Source organism: Mustelus asterias, chromosome 17, assembly GCF_964213995.1.
Source record: "Mustelus asterias chromosome 17, sMusAst1.hap1.1, whole genome shotgun sequence".
NCBI classification, from domain to species: domain Eukaryota; kingdom Metazoa; phylum Chordata; class Chondrichthyes; order Carcharhiniformes; family Triakidae; genus Mustelus; species Mustelus asterias.
In genome coordinates this window covers 7,895,399-7,914,399 of record NC_135817.1, presented here as the reverse complement: position 1 = coordinate 7,914,399, position 19,001 = coordinate 7,895,399, and the positions used below count along the sequence as shown (strand labels likewise).

At 42.2% G+C, this 19,001-nt stretch overlaps 1 protein-coding gene across 15 annotated transcripts in view; it reads right to left on the bottom strand.

Annotated features, from left to right (window-relative positions):
- Positions 1-19,001, bottom strand: part of zc3h13 (zinc finger CCCH-type containing 13) — an 82,431-nt gene that overhangs the window by 26,678 nt on the left and 36,752 nt on the right. For 6 of the 15 annotated variants that reach the window (XM_078232235.1, XM_078232245.1, XM_078232237.1 and 3 more), the window contains exons 8-13: positions 18,280-18,480; positions 13,518-13,703; positions 9,277-9,584; positions 6,316-8,520; positions 3,715-3,906; positions 659-1,124 (exon numbers count right to left, since the gene is read on the bottom strand). In XM_078232235.1, coding sequence (XP_078088361.1) covers positions 659-1,124; positions 3,715-3,906; positions 6,316-8,520; positions 9,277-9,584; positions 13,518-13,703; positions 18,280-18,480 — 3,558 coding nt within the window. The remainder of the gene's footprint in view (positions 1-658; positions 1,125-3,714; positions 3,907-6,315; positions 8,521-9,276; positions 9,585-13,517; positions 13,704-18,279; positions 18,481-19,001) is intronic. The other 9 variants (XM_078232240.1, XM_078232248.1, XM_078232241.1 and 6 more) reach the window with 4 other exon arrangements.

Below are 19,001 nucleotides of genomic sequence, written 5' to 3'. Positions count from 1 at the left end.
AGAGTCCAACCACAGAGCAACACTCAATTAATAGTCTCTTCTTGGCCAAGTGTGGCTTATGCATAGAGAGACCCCAGATAGGAAATAGGAAAATGTACCTATTTGGTCTCACAAAAATAACAAGCTGCCCAGCCTTGGCCAAGTTTTTACATTTAAACTACTTATTGCATATCCTATGCTTTTCTTGGTACATTACCTATTAAGAATATCAAAATATGTTTAGTCTGGTGTAACATTCAGGTTCCATCCTGGGAACAAGGTTATAATAATATTTCAGATACTTAAAAGATCTACAGTAATTAAACAGTATTTCAACGTTGTTTCCTCACTGAGAAGAATCAGGATTACCAGGAGTTTGTTAAATTATGCAGCAACAAGTCAGTGGCTTTGTGGTTTTGCGAAAGCTAATTTACATAGATGCTGATAAGTGATTAGTAGCCAGTATTCACAAAATTAGCTAAGCCATGAAAATATTATTGGGAGCCGATGGTCGATTAATGATTTTCCAACCTGCATTTAGCATCGGTCGCTGGACTAATTTTTCCTTAATTCCATGCATTAGTCAATTTGGCCTTAAATAGTTCAAGCAATGAGACTGAATATTTGTTTTATTAAAGCATATGGATTAATTTTGCGAATGTACTTAGAATGAATATACCTGGTCTTTCTTTCTCCATGACCTTCTCGCAAATCTCGGTCCTCTCGCTGATCGTCCTTTTTATCTCTGCGTTCATCTCTTCCTTTATCTTTGTCATCCCAGTCTTTTTGCTTCTCCCTCTCTCGGTCCCTATCTTTAACCCTCTCCCTCTCCTTTTCTCTATCCCTTTCTCTCTCTCTCTCCCTGTCCCTTTCCCGCTCTCTCTCCTTGCCCCTGTCACGCTCCCGCTCTTTTTCTCGCTCCTTTTCCCGATCTCGTTCACGGACTCGTTCTCTTTCCCGATCTAGCTCCCTTTCTTTTTCTCGCTCTCTATCCCGATCTTTGTCACGGTCTCTTTCGCGTTCTCGTTCCCTTAGCCTATCATCCCTCCTCTCTTCTCGATCTGATCTCCGCTCATCCTTTTTGTCCTCATGGTCATGATCATCAGTCCGCCCTGGGTGTCGAGTAGCAGAACTAGCTGTGTGGTCTGTAAAATAAAGAGAGTACTTGGATCAGTAGAGAACACGCCATATAGAATCTTACAGCAATGAAGTAGATTATTCAGTCCATCACGCTTGTGCCCAATTATTGAAGCACCTATTCCAATTAGTCTTGCGTCCTTCTCGTTCCATCATAGCTCTGCAAGAATTTCCTTTTCAAGTGTATATTCATATCACTTTTGAGAGTTACTATTGTAAAATTCCATATCTATTCTTTCACAGCCTAAAGGTCATTGTGAAAAACATATGTAATAATTTATGGCAGTTTTCCTTTATATGTTTCATGAGGGGAACAAAAAACATCTTTCATTAATTATCTTGAGGACAGAGCCGAATGCAGAACTTTGGGAATAATTGGGACTTGGGGGTCTAAAGTTAGATATAGTTTGTGTTAGCAATGGGTTAACAGACCTTCCAATGAAGTCCTAATTTGATGTCAATTATTCAATAGAAGTCACTGATATATAAAGGGGTCACAGGTGGCACTATTGGTTGATGGAGAATTGTGTGTGGAGTTGGATCAAAGAAATAAAGGTATTTTATGAAGAAGCAGAACTTGTGTCTCCTTTATTCTACAGCAACCGAGAGGCTCAAACAGTTTGGATTATTTAAATCCATGTTCTTGAGAATGATAGATTGAAATGCATGTTGGCCTTTATTGCAAGAAAATTTGAGTGCAGGAGTAAATAAGTGATGCTACAGTTGTATAGAGCCTTGGTGAGACAGCATCTGAATATGGCCTACAGCCCTATTCTCCTTACCGAAGGACATACTTACCATAGAGGAAATACGACGACGGTTCACCACACTGATTCCTGGGATGGCAGAAATGTCATTTGAGGAGAGATTGAGGAGACTGAGCCTTTATTCTCCAGAAGAATGAGAGGCAATCTAATTCATACATACAAAATGCTTACAGGGCTTGCTCGACAAGGTAGATGTTGGAAGGATGTTTCTTCTGGCTTTGGCAGTCTAAAACCAGGGGACACAGTCTCAGAATAAGAGACACACCGTTTAGAACAGATACAACGAGGAGTTTCTTCACTCAGAGGGTGGTAAATCTTTGGAATTCTTTACCCCAAAGGGCTTTGGAGGCTCAGTCACGGAGTATGTTCAAGATAGGGATCAACAGATTTCCAGATCGTAAAGACATCAAGGGATATGGGGATTGTGCAAGAAAATGGCGCTGAGGTAGCAGATCAGCCATGATCTAATTGAATGGCAAAGCAGGTTCGAGGGGCCGAATGGCCTGTTCCTGCTCCTATTTCCTTTGTTCCTAAATCTTAATGTTTAGATTATATGGACACATAAATTGGGCTGTATAGCATTAGAAAGATCCTGCATGAATTTAATATGTTTTTTGAGTATTGCTGGACTCCTGCTAATTTTGGATGTTAGAATCATAGAATCCCTACAGTGCATAAGGAGGCCATTTGGCCCATCGAGCCTGCACTGACAACGATCCCACCCAGGCCCTATCCCTGTAACCCCACATATTTACCCCCTGGCGCTAACGGACAATTTAGCTTGGCCAATCCACCTAACTCGCACATCTTTGGATTGTGGGAGGAAACCGGAGCACCTGGAGGAAATCCACGCAGACACGGGGAGAATGTGCAAAATCTGACTTATGAGATCGTTATAGGATTATGATTTTAGCCACTCTTTCCAATATCAGTTTTTCCAGCTTGTCATTTTGTGCAGATTAAGGAAAGGATAAGACAGGGAGAGAGAGAGAAAGAGGGAGAGATAGAACACAGGGAGGGACAGAGAGCAAAACAGAGGGCGAGGGAGAGCAAGAGACAGCGATAGTGAAGAACACCAGCGAGAGAGAGAGCGAACAAGGGTGAGCGAGATGCATTTTTTACCCATCGGTAGCCTGACATTATTTTAGAGGCTTTTTGTGAGAAAGAGGTGATGATCCATCTCATCTGAAAAGAACCAGGATCAGTTGAACTAGACTTTAAAAACAATTACTTTCCAGAGATGAAGGTACAATCGGTCTTCAGCTTTACGCAGATTCCAAAATCTTTGGCTAAATCATCTGAAAACGCAATGTCCAGTTCCACAAGTCTGCTGACAACACCCAACTCTACTTCATCAGCACTCTTCTCAATCCTTCCACTGCCTCTGATTTGATATGACTGGTTAGACATCTAGTGCTGAATGAGCAGAAATGTCCTCCAATTAAACACTGGGAAGCATGGTCCCTGTCCTCCACTGAAATCTTTGTTCCCTAGCTACCAATTCCTTCCCTGTCCTCTCAGACTGAGCCAGACTATCAGGTATACTATCTGACACTCAGCTGAGCTTTCAACTCCATGTCTTCCATATCATGAGGACTGCCTACTTTCATCGCTATCTCCCCACCTGCCTCAGCACTCCTGAAAAGTCCTCGAGTCCAGAGAGTGAGAACAAAATTTCAAATTTATTTTCAACAATGAAAATAGGCCTTCCTTATTCAAATAGTAAGATATTGAAAACTTTCAAAGGAAACACTTATAGATCTGAGGCAGGTTACACTGAAGACTGATTTGGCTTCAACATACCACTGACATCAACAATTGCTGCCCATACCTCTTTCTCGATCTCTATTTTCACGCCTATCCCTTTCTGTATGACCACGCCTATCAAAGGAAGCATCTCTATTTTGGTCTCGTTCGTATCGGTCTCTTTCTGTGTATCCACTTCTTGTATCCCAGTTTTCATGGTAACTGTTGCTCGTGCTGTGTGTGTCAAACTGAGTGCTTCTAGTTGCTCCACGACTCCCTGGAGAGATCAGAGATTTGTTTATTTTGTAATCCAGAATGAGTACTTCACCAGAAAAGTGTAGACTCTCTTTACAATAGAGTGCTTGAATCTATCATTGAAAAAGCACGAGGATGTTTCTCTGCTGATGAACAAAAAAAAAAACGTTCTGAATTTCAGGTCAAATACAAAAATTGATCGTACTCTCCTAACGCTGTGAAAATCGGAGTTGAACGTTTCTCACTCAGATTCCTGCTGTGGTGAAACAGCAGTAGTTTTATCTGTGATAAAGAGCTGTGTGGTATGATGAGCAGGACCATGGAAATTATTACTCATTTCACTTTGTGTAGGCAACCACTATACCAATCGGACAAGCTACAGGAAGCACAGGTAGCAACAGAGATTAGAAGAGGAGAAGAGAAGACCGGAAGGGAATGTAATGTGTCAAATTGGCAAAAATAGCAAAAAAAATCATGTTTTAGTACAAATAAAACCACTTTTCCTGGTGTATAACAACTTGTTAAAGAAAATCGGGGAGGGTGGAGGGAAACATTCTACCAGTTGACAAACACTGTTTAACAATGGATTACCTAGAGAACATAAAAATGCAATTTCTTAGTTTAGCAAGGGTCCTCAGTTCTTAGAAGAGACACTAGGGAAAAAAGAACTTGTCTGTTTCTTTCACCTCGTCCAGTCTTCTCCAATGGTTGACAAGCAATGAATTATTTTTGAAGCAATTTGAACATAAACAGTACTGGTGTAAAAGGATAATGTCCTGATGGTGGCTGTGGGATGTTAGCCTTTTACTACACTGAAATGTCAGGTTCTAAATCCCGAAGTGGAGTTTGACTCTGCTGCCAATGACACCAATCAGGCAAATTTTAGGTTTTTCAAGTAGCAAACTGCTCAGATTCCTGGCATCATCCACCTTCTTCTACCCAGACCAGACAAGCTCACTCTGAGGAACAATGTTGTTTTCCAGTTTTTAAGTCAGCCACCCAGAGCTGCTCTAAATTCTGTGAAATCATCGATGGGTGGGTCAGGGGGATTATTTCCTTCTATTTAAAGTAACCGCTACTCATGGGAGTAGCGTTACTTATAGATTATTCAGAGGAAGTCACCATTGTCTCCAACTCCAAGATGTGGTACTCTCACTTCCAATTGTATTTTCGACACATAAATATTCAACCTTTCGGTAACACAGGAGAGGTCAACTTTTACTTTCACAATTCCCTATACTCAGATGTGCGTGAATCCAACCGTTACATTAAGGCTACCAGAAAATTTAAGGTTGGGGGAGATGGTGACATAATGGTACGGTCACTGTATTAATAATCCAGAGGCCCAGGCTAATGCTCTGGGTACAAGGATTCAAATCTCACCATAACAGCTGGTGGAATTTAAACTCAATTAATTGACAGCTAGTCTCAGTAATGGTGACTATGAACCTAGCATTGATTGTTGTAAAAACCCATTTGATTCACTAATGTCCTTTAGGGAAGGAAATCTACCACCTTTACCCAGTCTGGCCTACACGTGACTCCAGACCCTTAGCAATGTGGTTGACTTTTAACTGCCTTCTGAATAGGCTCCTCAGTTCAAGGGTAACTAGGGATGGGCAATAAATGCTGGTGTTACCAGCAAGACGTCCCATAAATGAATAAAGAAGAAGAAATGTCAGTGAGGGAAGCAAAGGTAAACCGAGTTGTAAGTTATCAGCCAGGAAGCGATAGTTAGAAGGTGGGACATTTCAGCACATGCCATTTGAGATCAGATGCTGCCTTAGCAGAGCTAAGCAGGCCAGGACTTGAGGATGCAGCCACTTCCAAGGAGAAAGGATCAGATAAAATAAAGAGACCAAGCAAGTTAGGATCCAACACTGAAGCATAGGTGATTTGGATTACAGCTTAATTCATGAGTTCTGAGCCAGGGAAGTATCACATTATTGCCACAAGGCAAAGTTGTGTTCCACCCGTCAGCATGGGATTCACTTTAGAACAAAAAATTTGTTACATTCTTTTAGCAACAAACTTTTATTCAATCAAGGCGGCAAACTTTTTAAAATGACAAGCACATTGGCAAAAGTAACTCATCGGTGTGGATGGCTTGTAAATGAAAACTTGCATACAGATTTCTCACTCAAATTAAGCCCCTCATCATTAACCTTGAGTAAGGCGTGTACGAGATGATTGTCATGTCATTCAGCTATGTTGGCAGAAATGTAAACTGCATTTATGATTTCACTTTTGGAACGACCACAAATTTCTCACTCAACTATCTCACCTAGAATCTATTATGGGTTTTATGACGCTAGCAAAACTGCACAGAAAAGATTCTGGAAGTTTCACTCAGAAGATGTGTCTGCCAGTGGTTGGAAATCATGGGTAATGGACCTGGAATTCATAAGAAATAAAAACATATACATCTCACCCTTTTCGGTCACTTCTGATCCTCTCCCTCTCCCCTTGGCTGTCCTTTCGTTTCTGGACTCACTTCTGGCATCGCTCCTGGTATCAGTCCTGCTTTCACTCTTGATGTCAATCCTGCTCTCGGTCCTGGAGTCAATCCTGCTTTCGTTCTTGACCTCAATCCTGCTCTCACCCCTGGCGTCAATCCTACTCTCACCCCTAGTATCAATCCTGCCCTCGCTCCTGGAATCAATCCTGCTCTCGCTCCTGGAGTCAATCCTGCTCTCTCCCCTGCCATCAGTCCTGCTCTCGCTCCTGGAGTCAATCCTGCTCTCTCCCCTGCCATCAGTCCTGCTTTCGCTCCTGGAGTCAATCCTGCTCTCTCCCCTGCCATCAGTCCTGCTTTCGCTCCTGGAGTCAATCCTGCTCTCTCCCCTGCCATCAGTCCTGCTTTCGCTCCTGGAGTCAATCCTGCTCTCTCCCCTGCCATCAGTCCTGCTCTCGCTCCTGGAGTCAAGCCTGCTCTCACCCCTAACGTCAATCCTGCTCTCGCTCCTGAGGTCAATTCTACTGTCGACCCTCGAGTCAATCCTGTTCTCATTCCTGGAATCAATCCTGCTCTCGCTCCTGGAATCAATCCTGCCCTCGCTCCTGGAGTCAATCCTGCTCTCAGCCCTAGCATCACTCCGGCTCTCCCCCCTAGAATCAATCCTGCTCTCCCCCCTGGAGTCAATCCTGCTCTCACCCCTGCTGTCACCCCTAGCATCAATCCTGCTCTCACTCCTCGAGTCAATTCTGCCATCACTCCTGGAGTCAATCCTGCTCTCACTCCTCGAATCAATTCTGCCATCACTCCTGGAGTCAATCCTGCTCTCGCTCCTCGAATCAATTCTGCCATCACTCCTGGAGTCAATCCTGCTCTCGCTCCTCGAATCAATTCTGCCATCACTCCTGGAGTCAATCCTGCTCTCACTCCTCGAATCAATTCTGCCATCACTCCTGGAGTCAATCCTGCTCTCGCTCCTCGAATCAATTCTGCCCTCGCTCCTGGAGTCAATCCTCCCGTCACTCCTGGAGTCAATCCTGCTCTCGGCTCTCGAGTCAATTCTGCCGTCACTCCTGGAGTCAATTCTGCCGTCAGTCCTGGAGTCAATTCTGCCGTCAGTCCTGGAGTCAATTCTGCCGTCACTCCTGGAGTCAATTCTGCCGTCAGTCCTGGAGTCAATTCTGCTGTCACTCCTGGAGTCAATCCTGCTCTCGGCCCTCGAGTCAATTCTGCCGTCACTCCTGGAGTCAATTCTACCGTCACTCCTGGAGTCAATTCTGCCATCACTCCTGGAGTCAATTCTGCCATCACTCCTGGAGTCAATTCTGCCATCACTCCTGGAGTCAATTCTGCCATCGGCCCTGGAGTCAATCCTCCCGTCACTCCTGGTGTCATTCCTGCTGTCACTCCTGGAGTCAATCCTGCTGTCACTCCTGGAGTCAATCCTGCTGTCGCTCCTGGAGTCAATCCTACTCTCTCCCCTGGAGTCAATCCTGCCGTCACTCCTGGTGTCATTCCTGCTCTCTCCCCTGGAGTCATTCCTACTCTCGCCCCTGGAGTCATTCTTTCCTTCATTCCTGAAGTCATTCCTGCTCTCGCTCCTGGAATCATTCCTGCTCTCTCCCCTGGAGTCAATCCTGCCCTCGCTCCTAGCATCAATCCGACTGTCACTCCTGGAATCATTCCTGCTCTCTCCCCTGGAGTCATTCCTGCCCTCGCTCCTGAAGTCATTCCTGCTCTCGCTCCTGGAGTCATTCTTTCCTTCATTCCTGGAGTCATTCCTGCTCTCGCTCCTGGCGTCAGTTCGGGAATTTTCATCTCTGCCATGGCTTCGGCTGTAACTACGGTCCTCATGATACTGTTCATCTTTGCGATGGGAGTCTCTGCTTTCTCTATAGTCATGAACATCTCGTGCAGAACGTTGCTCTCTCAGATCGCGAGAGTCTTTGCTGTCCCTGTAATCTCGAGTATCTCTTGTATCACGAGTCTCACGAGGTTCCCTGTACTCTCTGCGCTCACTGCTTTCTTTCACTTCTTTGCGGTCTCGACTGCTTCTAGTATCGCGGCTTTCCCTATGTTTTCGCTCATCCCTTTCTTGGAGAGTATTCTGATCCAGTTCGTAATCCCGCTGGTCACGACTATCCTTGCTCTCTTTTTCTCGTTCCCGTTTTCCTTTGTTTTCTAAAAAGAAAAACTGTAATTAGCGTGGGAACAAAATTCGCGTTATTAGTTAATAACAAAACATGTCCTGTGCAAATAAAATATCCAGGGTAATTACAAGTGCTGCTGTGTTGAGAACTTGAGCCACTCTAAATGGCTGAATGTTGTCTGTAACTGAAAAACAAGAAGGCAAAACAACCTTTCTTAATGGTTTTAAGCATTCATTAATCATTCCTCAGTAAACTGATACAATTAATGGCTATAATTCTAGAGATGCCAGGGCAAGGTACTTAGTGAAGTGTCAGTATCACTTGTTATTGAAGAGAATGGAACAAATGCTCATTACACTATCTTATGAATTTAATGAAATAAAGATTTAACTTTGCAACTTCAGAAAGGTATTAAAACCTGGTGATTATTTTGAAAATCTGAATATTAGAATAAAATAGGGCATATTTCATTCTCCCCATATAGCCCATGACCCATTAGAACAGTGGACATAAACAAGGGTAGCTAGTTTACAGGGCATTCCTAAAAGGATGAAAATGGCTGCCAGAATGGGGCTGTTTAGTAGTTCAAGGAATTTGTCTTCAGTAACAAGAGTACTTGTACCAATATATAAAAATAAATGCTGATAGATATGCTCATCTCTCAACTGTACATTAATCATTGGACATTCAATTATATTAAATTTGATGCAACAAATTAAACCTTGTGTTAAAAAAAAGATGCACTTCAATTCAACTGAATCTTTCTCAAAAGCCATTTTGTTTTTACCTTCCCTTTTCTCACGCCGGCGCTCTTGTAATGGTGATTTTTCTTCTTCATGTTTGCTTTTTTCCCTGCCAGAGGACCTATGTCTTACTGGGCTCTGCTTTCTCTGAGGTGATGAAGAGCGTGCAGCGTATGGTGAAGGGGAGCGTCTCCGAGAAGGAGATGCAGCACGATGGTAGCTTGGTGAAGTGGATCGCTTGTGATGTGGGGAAGTCGACCTTCTCGCTCCAGGTGAACCAGACCGTGATGATGGAGAGTGCTGTCTAGATACTGTGGGAGTTTGATGTTGTCTCTGGGAAGAAGGTGATCTGCTAGAAGGATAGCATTTTAAACGTTAACTCAAATACTTAAAAGGATTTTAAAAAGTCTTCAGGTATCATCACAACCCTATTTATTTTACCGTCAGCTAATAAGAAGGGATTTTACTCACCTACCGTATCCAAACTTCTCATAATCTTGTAAAACCTCTGTCACACCTTCCTTCAATCCCCTTTGCTCCAAGGAGAACAATTTCAATTTCCCCAGCCTAATCTGTCAATAAAATCCCCATCCCCGGAACCATTCTGGTAAAGCTGCTCAGTATCCTCTCAAGCACCTTCACATCCTTCCTAAAGTGTGGCGACAAGATCAGGTCACAATAATCAGAGCTCTGTTCAGCAGGACTTCACTGTTTTTGTCGTCCATGGTCTCAATTTATGAAACCCAAGATCTCATATGCTTTTCTAAGCACTCTCTCAATATGTTCTGCCACCTTCAAAAATCTACGCACATGCACTCCCTGGTCTCTCCATCCCCGCGCACACCTTAGAACAGTGTCATTGAGTCTATATTGGCACTTCCTAACCTTTTTGCCAAAATGCATTACTTCGCAACTTCATCTGCCACCGGTCTGCCCATTCAGCTAATCTGTGTCCTGTGCTGGTCAATTTGTATCAATCTCATTGCCACTCCTCTAATTTTGGTGTCATCAGCAAGTTTTGAAATCTCACTATCCAAGTTATTTATATATATCAAAGAAGCAGTGGTCCTAGCACTGACCCTTGCAGAACATCAGTCTTCCATCCTCCAGTCTGAAAAACAATTTATCACAAAATACAGTTTCCAAGTCAAATTTTTATCCCAACTGACACTGACCTTCCTATGCTGTGTGCCTCGGTTTTATTAACCAGCCTTTTATGTGGTACTTTGTCAAATGCTTTCTTAAAATCTGTATAAACATCATCCTTGCATTTCCTTCATCAACCTTCTCTGTTTCTTCATCAAAAAATTCAATTGTCAAGCACAATTTGCTTTTCACAGATTCATGCTGGCTGACCTTAATTAATTCAAATCTCTCCAAGTGCCTGTTGATTTTTTCCCCCTGATTATGTTTTATAAACCTACCACTGATCTTAAATTAACTAGCCTGTAGTTACTAGAACTATCCTCACACCCTTTCTTGAATCTGTGTCACATTTGCCATTCTCCAATCCTCTGCCACTTCCCCCATATCTAGGGAAGATTGTAAGATCTTGACAAGCCCTTTTGTGATCTCGGAAAGATTAAAATGCATGGGAAAATTGGAAGTGAACTGGAGTAGTTATTCAGAGGCCTGAGCTAATGCTCAGGGGATACGGGTTCAAATCCCAATTCCTAATTAGCTATAACAGAGATCTTGCTCCCATCTGAAGGTACCTAAGACAATGGATCTATATTTTATTATGGGTGCTTTTTCAATATTTGACTGGGCAAAGGTCCAACCAAAACTTGCATACGGTTTAGTGTTCACTCTCCTTCAAGTGCTCACTCGTTTTCGAATCTAAATATCTGCCAACTACCTGATCTGAATTTAATCCCAATTGCTCCTTACTCCGGTAAATATCCACATAGAACTACGTTGTGGACGGAGAAAGAACAGCTGCAACAATGATTTAACAACAATAATGGCAATAGTGGCTTTAAAATTGCTATTCTGGCTGAGAGTGAAGCATGCTGGGAATTTTGGTCAACTTATAGATTAAAACCAGATGCAGGTGGTAAAGAGGCTCTGGTCTGGGAGCTGTGATCTGAAGCTTCCTGTGTTGGTCAGATCAGGGAAGTTGTTTACATTAACTGAGACAGCGTGGCTCCGATTCATGGCTGCTATGTATGGGACATGTAAAATAAACCAAGCATCATGGCTTCGTTCAAAAATAATTTCATTGGATGTTCAAGTCATGTGATCAGTTTCTGGTAATAGAGGATCTTCCGGAAGTGGAGAATTGTGGATAAAAGACATGAGAGTCCTTTGTTTGGCAGCGATAACTCCAAGAGAACAACATCGCAACAAAGCTTGTACCCTGAAGGATATTTCAGAGAGAAGAAGGTAGATTCTACATCGAGGATATTTCTTGGCCAAGGTTTTCCTAACTCGGTAGTATCTATTTTCAGTTAAATAGTTAAAGTTGATGTTTAGTTAAAGTTAATGTGCAGTCTAAGAGTTAAAGTTCAGTAAAGAGTTAATGAGTTACAACTGTTTATGCTTGAGTTGGTACTAGAAGTGTTAAATAAAGAAATAATTGAATTACTTGTCCTCGTTTGTCTTATTAAACTGGAATGCTTGGAAGGTGTTTAAATTAAAGCTGTATAATAACATAAATAATTTAATAACCCTATTCTCATTTCAGAAAATTTTAAAACAGTTTCATTAAAGGTTTCATTATCAATGTTTCTTAATCATTTTCAGATTGGAGAAAACAAAATCTTAATCATAGAATAGATCTTATTATTCTGTTTCCTTGAATTGCTTCAGCATTGTTACAACTGTATGCCAAATTACCACTGTCAGAATCCCAAAATTAAAACGCCAAAAAAATTACTCCAATGCATATTACTTCAAATCAAGGAATATTCCCTCAAACCAACAATTCCATGCTAAATCAACCATCGAAATAAGTATCCATAATACACATTAGACAATTAAAGAATTTAGTCATGCATAACAGTTCCAAGAAACCCCCTTAACTGGCCAGAAGAAACCTACAAAAAGGAGTATCTATATATTTGTAGCTTTCTTCCAAAAATGCCAGCTGGGAAAAATCCTGCCAAAGGGGAAACAGTAACAATGGGCAGCAATGTTACAGCTAATTCACTCCCAAAGCTGTTTATACCAGGAGCATTATTTTCACTTTAATTAGTGAGGACCAATAGGCAGAATTATGGTGCAGGTGGATAAAGGCTCCATTCTGCTCTCTGCCACATGTCAATATATCGCACAGTGGCCAGGAATTTCTCTGCAGCGAGAAGGGAAACACAAAACATTACCTGGCTGCATTGCTGTCCTTCACCTCTTGGCTTCTTGGACACAAAGACAAATGACCCAGGGGAAAGTTTGTAAAGTCTTACAAATTTAACAAAAAGAACCTTCACCTTCATCTCAGCGTAGCTTCAAAAAATTCCAAGTATATTTACTTCAAAGTTAAAATTATCATTCTTCCAACTTTTGCAGAGTAAAATTATGCCTGGGTTTTTATTATAAAGCACTTGGCAAATTTTTTGCATCAATATAGAAAAACCATGTCAGCTGGAGAAAACCTTCCTTCTTTCAGCAGAAACATTCTTGTTTTATACAACAGAACTAATTAGAAACTGCTTTGGTTGTTGCATCCAGACACAACAAACAAGTGAAACATCTCTAATTACTGTGAACCGCAACCCAGGTTTAAGTTCGATCGTGCTAAATATCATTATACTATTGCATACATAATATATTCATGCTTCCACAATGTATCACAGAATCCCTACAGTAGAGAAAGAGGCCATTCAGCCCATCGAGTCTGCACCGACCACAATCCCACCAGGCCCTACCCCCATATCCCTACATATTTTACCCACTAATCCCTCTAACCTACACATCTCAGGACACCAAGGAGCAATTTTAGCATGGCTAATCAACCTAACCCGCACATCTTTGGACTGTGGGAGGAAACCGGAGCACCCAGAGGAAACCCACGCAGACACAAGGAGAATGTGCAAACTCCACACAGACAGTGACCCAAGCCGGGAATCGAACCCAGATCCCTGGAGCTGTGAAGCAGCAGTGCTAACCACTGTGCTACCGTGCCGCCCGTGTGTTTTATAGACTACAGTCATTCACAAAAAAACTTGCAATTTACTAAACGGAGTGCACATATGCATTACACTCCTTTAAAATATTTAAAGATATTCTATTCCCCTGCAGCCATTGTCTTTACCTGCCTCTTATCACAATTTTGAGGATTCTATACCTGTGACGTGGGGAAAAGGAATGTTTCCGAGAAGAGCAAGATGAAGTTGACTTAGGTGGAGCTGGAGAGACGGATTTTCTCCTTGCTGCTGGTGGGGAATATTCTCTGGAACGAGAGGAGGTGCTGCCAGACTGTTCCTCGGGGCTTATAGACCTCTTCTGTCTATGAAGGCTATCAGAGTGATCCCTGAAAGTTGAACAAAATAGAGATCTAACCTGCAATGGTCTATTGCGTAATTTTTTCACTTTATCTGCCAACTATGACAGAAGCCATACATCACCTAAAATATTCAGAATGTGCAAGTTTGCTCCATATCGGACAGAGCAAAAACATAAGCAGAAAAACTACTTAATTGATGACATTCGTAGGAAGAACAATTCCACAATTGGATTTGCTGAAGACAAATGTAACTTTTTTGTCCAATCGCCATCCCGTGTATGGATGAACTTATTGGGAGAGAGAAAATGTTTGCATTTTCAGTGCTACTCCCTGGTAGGCCGCTCTAACAAAGAGTCATCCAGACTCGAAACGTTAACTCTATTCTCTCTCCACAGATGTGATTAGACCTGCTGAGATTTTCCAGCATTTTCTGTTTGTGTTTCAGATTCCAGCATCCACAGTAATTTGCTGTTACCCTGCTAGGTCATACTGATTAAAGGGGAGAAAAAAGTACCATGAATTTTCAGATGACATGATAGCCAAATTTATTAATTTTGACAATATTTTTTGTTGACATGACAATTAAACAGCACTGTGAATTTCTTACACATTTCACTTTGTATTCTATCCAACCATTAAAAACACAGAAAACTACAGCATAGGAACAGGCCCTTCGGCCCTCCAAGCCTGCACTGACCATGCTGCCCGACTTAACTAAAGCCCCCTACCCTTCCGGGGACCATATCCCTCTATTCCCATCCTATTCATGTATTTGTCAAGACGCCCCTTAAAAGTCACTACCGTGTCCGCTTCCACTACCTCCCTCGACAATGAGTTCCAGGCACCCACCACCCTCTGTCCAAAAAATCTGCCTCGTATATCTCCTTTAAACCTTGCCCCTCGCACCTTAAACCACTGCCCTAACCTCATCAATCATCTTCGTCACTTCCTTGAAAAACTCGATCAAGTTAGTGAGACATGACCTCCCCTTCACAAAACCATGTTGCCTCTCACTAATACGTCCACTTATCTCCAAGTGGGAATAAATCCTGTCTCGAAGAATCCTCTCCAATAATTTCCCCACCACTGACGTAAGGCCCCCTAGTAATTGTTTCTTCCACCCTGGGAAAAAGCTTCTGGCTATCCACTCTGTCCATGCCTTTCATAATCTTGTAGACTTCTATCAGGTCGCCCCTCAACCTCCGTCGTTCCAGTGACAACAAACCAAGCTCCTCCAACATCTCCTCATAGCTAATGCCCTCCATACCAGGCAACATCCTGGTAAATCGTTTCTGTGCCCTCCCCAAAACCTCCACATTTTTCTGGTAGTGTGGCGACCAGAATTGAACACTACATTCCAAGTGCGGCCTAATTAAGGTTCTATAAAGCTGCAACATGACTTGCCAATTTTTAAACTCAATGCCCCGGCCGATGAAGGCAAGCATGCCGTATGCCTTCTTGACTACCTTCTCCACCTGCATTGCCACTTTCAGTGACCTGTGTACCTGGACGCCCAGATCCCTTTGCGTATCAATACTCTTAAGGGTTCTGCCATTTACTGTACATTTCCTATCTGTATTGGACCTTCCAAAATGCATTACCTCATATTTACATAAGAATAAGAACATAAGAACTAGGAGCAGGAGTAGGCCATCTGGCCCCTCGAGCCTGCTCCACCATTCAATAAGATCATGGCTGATCTTTTTGTGGACTCAGCTCCACTTACCCGCCTGCTCACCATAACCCTTAATGCCTTTACTGTTCAAAGATTTATCTATCCCAAATATCTTATTTGTCCAGATTAAACTCCATCTGCCATCTCTCCGCCCAAGTCTCCAACTGATTTATATCCTGCTGTATCCTCTGATGGTCCTCATCGCTATCCACAAATCCACCAACATTTGTGTCATCCGCAAACTTACAAATCAAACCAGTTACATTTTCCTCCAAATCATTTATATATATTACAAACAGCAAAGGTCCCAGCACTGATCCCTGAGGAAGGCCACTTGTCACAGCCCGCCATTCAGAAACACACCCTTCCACTGCTACTCTTCTTTGACCGAGCCAGTTTTGTATCCACCTTGCCAGCTCACCTCTGATCCCATGCGACTTCACCTTCTGCACCAGTCTGCCATGAGGGATCTTGTCAAAGGCCTTACTGAAGTCCATGTAGACAACATCCACTGCCCTACCCTCATCAATCATCTTCGTCACTTCCTTGAAAAACTCGATCAAATTAGTGAGACATGACCTCCCCTTCACAAAACCATGTTGCCTCTCACTAATACGTCCACTTATCTCCAAGTGGGAATAAATCCTGTCTCGAAGAATTCTCTCCAATAATTTCCCTACCACTGATGTAAGGCTCATCGGCCTGTAATTACCTGGATTATTCTTGCTACCCTTCTTAAACAAAGGAACAACATTGGCTATTCTCCAATCCTCTGGGACCTCCCCTGTAGCCAGTGAGGATACAAAGATTTCTCTCAAGGCCCCAGCAATTTCCTCCCTTGCCTCTCTTAGTATTCTGGGATATATCCCATCAGGCCCTGGGGACTTGTCTACCTTAATGTTTCTCAAGAACCCCAATACCTCCTCCTTTTTGATCTCAACATGACTCAAACTATTTACATACCCTTTCCCAGACTCATCATCCGCCAAGTCCTTCTCTTTGGTGAATACCGACACAAAGTATTCATTTAATACCTCACCTGTTTCCTCTGGCTCCACGCATAGATTCCCTCCCTTGTCCTTGAATGGGCCTCCCTGGCTACCCTCTTGCTCTTTATATATGTATAAAAAGCCTGGATTTTCCTTAATTCTGCTGACCAATGCTTTTTCGTGACCCCTTTTAGTCCTCCTGACTCCTTGCTTAAGTTTCTTTCTACTTTTCTTGTATTCCACACTTGCTTCTTGTGTTCCCAGCCTCCTAGCTTTGACAAATGCTTCCCTTTTCTCTTTGACTAGGCTCACAATACCTCTCGCTATCCAAGGTTCCCAAAACTTGCCATGCTTATCTTCATCCTTACAGGAATGTGCCGGTCCTGAATCCCTATCAACTTATACTTGAAAGCCTCCCACATGCCAGATGTTGACTTGCCCTCAAACATCTGCCCCCAATCTACATTCTTCAGTTCCTGCTGAATATTGTTGTAATTAGCCTTCCCCCAATTTAGCAACTTAACTTGAGGACTACACTTATCTTTATCCATCAGTACCTTAAAGCTTACTGAATTGTGGTCACTGTTCCTGAACTGCTCCCCTACTGAAACATTGACCACCTGGCCGGGCTCATTCCCCAATATCAGGTCCAGTAAGGCCCCTTACCTATTTGGACTATCTTGAAAATACTGTTTCAAGAAGCCCTCCTGGATGCTCCTTACAAACTCTGTCCCATCCACACCCCTAGCACTAAGTGAGTCCCAATCAACATAGGGGAAGTTAAAATCTCCCACCACAACAACCCTGTTACTCTTGCATCTTGCCAAAATCTGCCTACATATCTGTTCCTCTTTCTCCCGCTGGCAGTTGGGTGGCCTATAGTAAACCCCCAACATTGTGACTACACCCTTACTGTTGCTGAGCTCTACCCATATTGCATCGCTGTATGAGCCCTCCAAGGTGTCCTCCCGTAGGACAGCTGTGATATTCAAAAAGACTATTATTTTATTGTCTGATCTACTTGAATTTAGTTCAAAGGTAAAAGGTTAAAATGATAAATTTCTGAAAACTCATTCAAATAGCTGAACAGAAGTTAGATACTGTGCAAGATGGTCGCAAAATCCATACCTTACGACAATTTTCTGATTACTTTAATCTTACATTGTGCAGGGTCAAAGACTGTTACTAGATTAACAAGCACTTAAATAGAAAAAGAAACTCTCTGAGAAACAATCCTAATGTTCAATGGACAATGGAAATGATTTTCTAAATATCAACTTGATAATTAGAGCAAATTATTTACATCACACGATCGGGGGCCACTTAAAGGGAAGGGTAACCGGCTTCTAAAGCAATATTTAATCAATGCAAGGATGCTTAATTTCTGGACATGTTTTCAACTCAAATGTATCGGCAGTGTTCTGACTGCAAAGTTTAGAACGGACAAATTTGCTTAATTTAGGTCCTTATAATCTGAAAAGCCCACTGAGAGACACTTAACTGCCATTTAAATGAGGTACACAGGGCACATCTATTTCAAATCAAGGCCACATGTAATTAGGAAGACAAGCTTTTGGGGTATATTTGAAAAAATATATTGCAGTATTCATCAACACACTAAATATAAAAAACTTTTGCTGGGAAAAGAACCTTTATATCTATGAGCATAAAACTTTATTATGCGACTTTAAGTTCTACTTTTTGTTGACCTGCCCATCATGGTTGATGGTACCTTTGCAAATAGCACTAAATAATGAACTGAAGTTACGCTATAAGAGGCCTGTGATAGTAACTACAACTAAGATACCATCTCTGAAGTAACTTGTGTATAGTCAATGCAAGGATTAGCAATGGGAAATGGTTAAATATTTTAAGTATTTTGTAAGGAAAGGAAATAATTCAAAATAAGATTAAGTTTAATCACGACAGTATCACTCACCTGCGTTTTTCTTTTTTTTCTTTATGTCTTTCTACATCCCTTCCTTTTTCTCTACTCTCGCGGGTTTTTTCTTCAGTTCTCTCCTTTGTCCTTAGCTTTTCTTTATGCTTCTTAGTTACTGGAATCTCTTCATGAATCGGGGGTGGTGGGCTCGGTGTACGAGGCCCTTTCTTTTTACCCTGCTGTACTTTTGAAGATCTTCTGGAAAGGAAGATAGTATATCATTAGAACAAAGGCCTTCACTTGGTTGAAGTAACAGAAACACAACTGTCTTGTTAGCAAGTTGCCAGCTTCAAAGATTCAAGTATTTCAAGTAAGGAACAAGTGCACTGGGTGGAAATGCAGAGATCTTTAAAAGATCTTGTCCAAATGCACATTGTAATATCTACTGAAACCCTACATGGTACAGTTGCATAGCGGCTAAGTATTAAGAGTGGTAATCTAGATGTCTGGGCCAACGATGGAGACACATAAGCCCAAAACTCACCAAGGCAACTGGAGAACTTAAATTCAGTTAATTAAATAAATTTGAAAAAAAAGCTAGCACCAGTAATGGTAACCATGACCACAGGAGTGTTGTGAGAATCTATCTGAAGCAAAGGAAATCTGCTGTCCTTGCCCAGTCTGGCCCATGTGTGACTCCAATCCCACAGCAAAATGGAGCAGAAAAATCAAAGCTGACTGTAGCATCGAGACAATGCTGCACTGTCAGAGGTGATTTA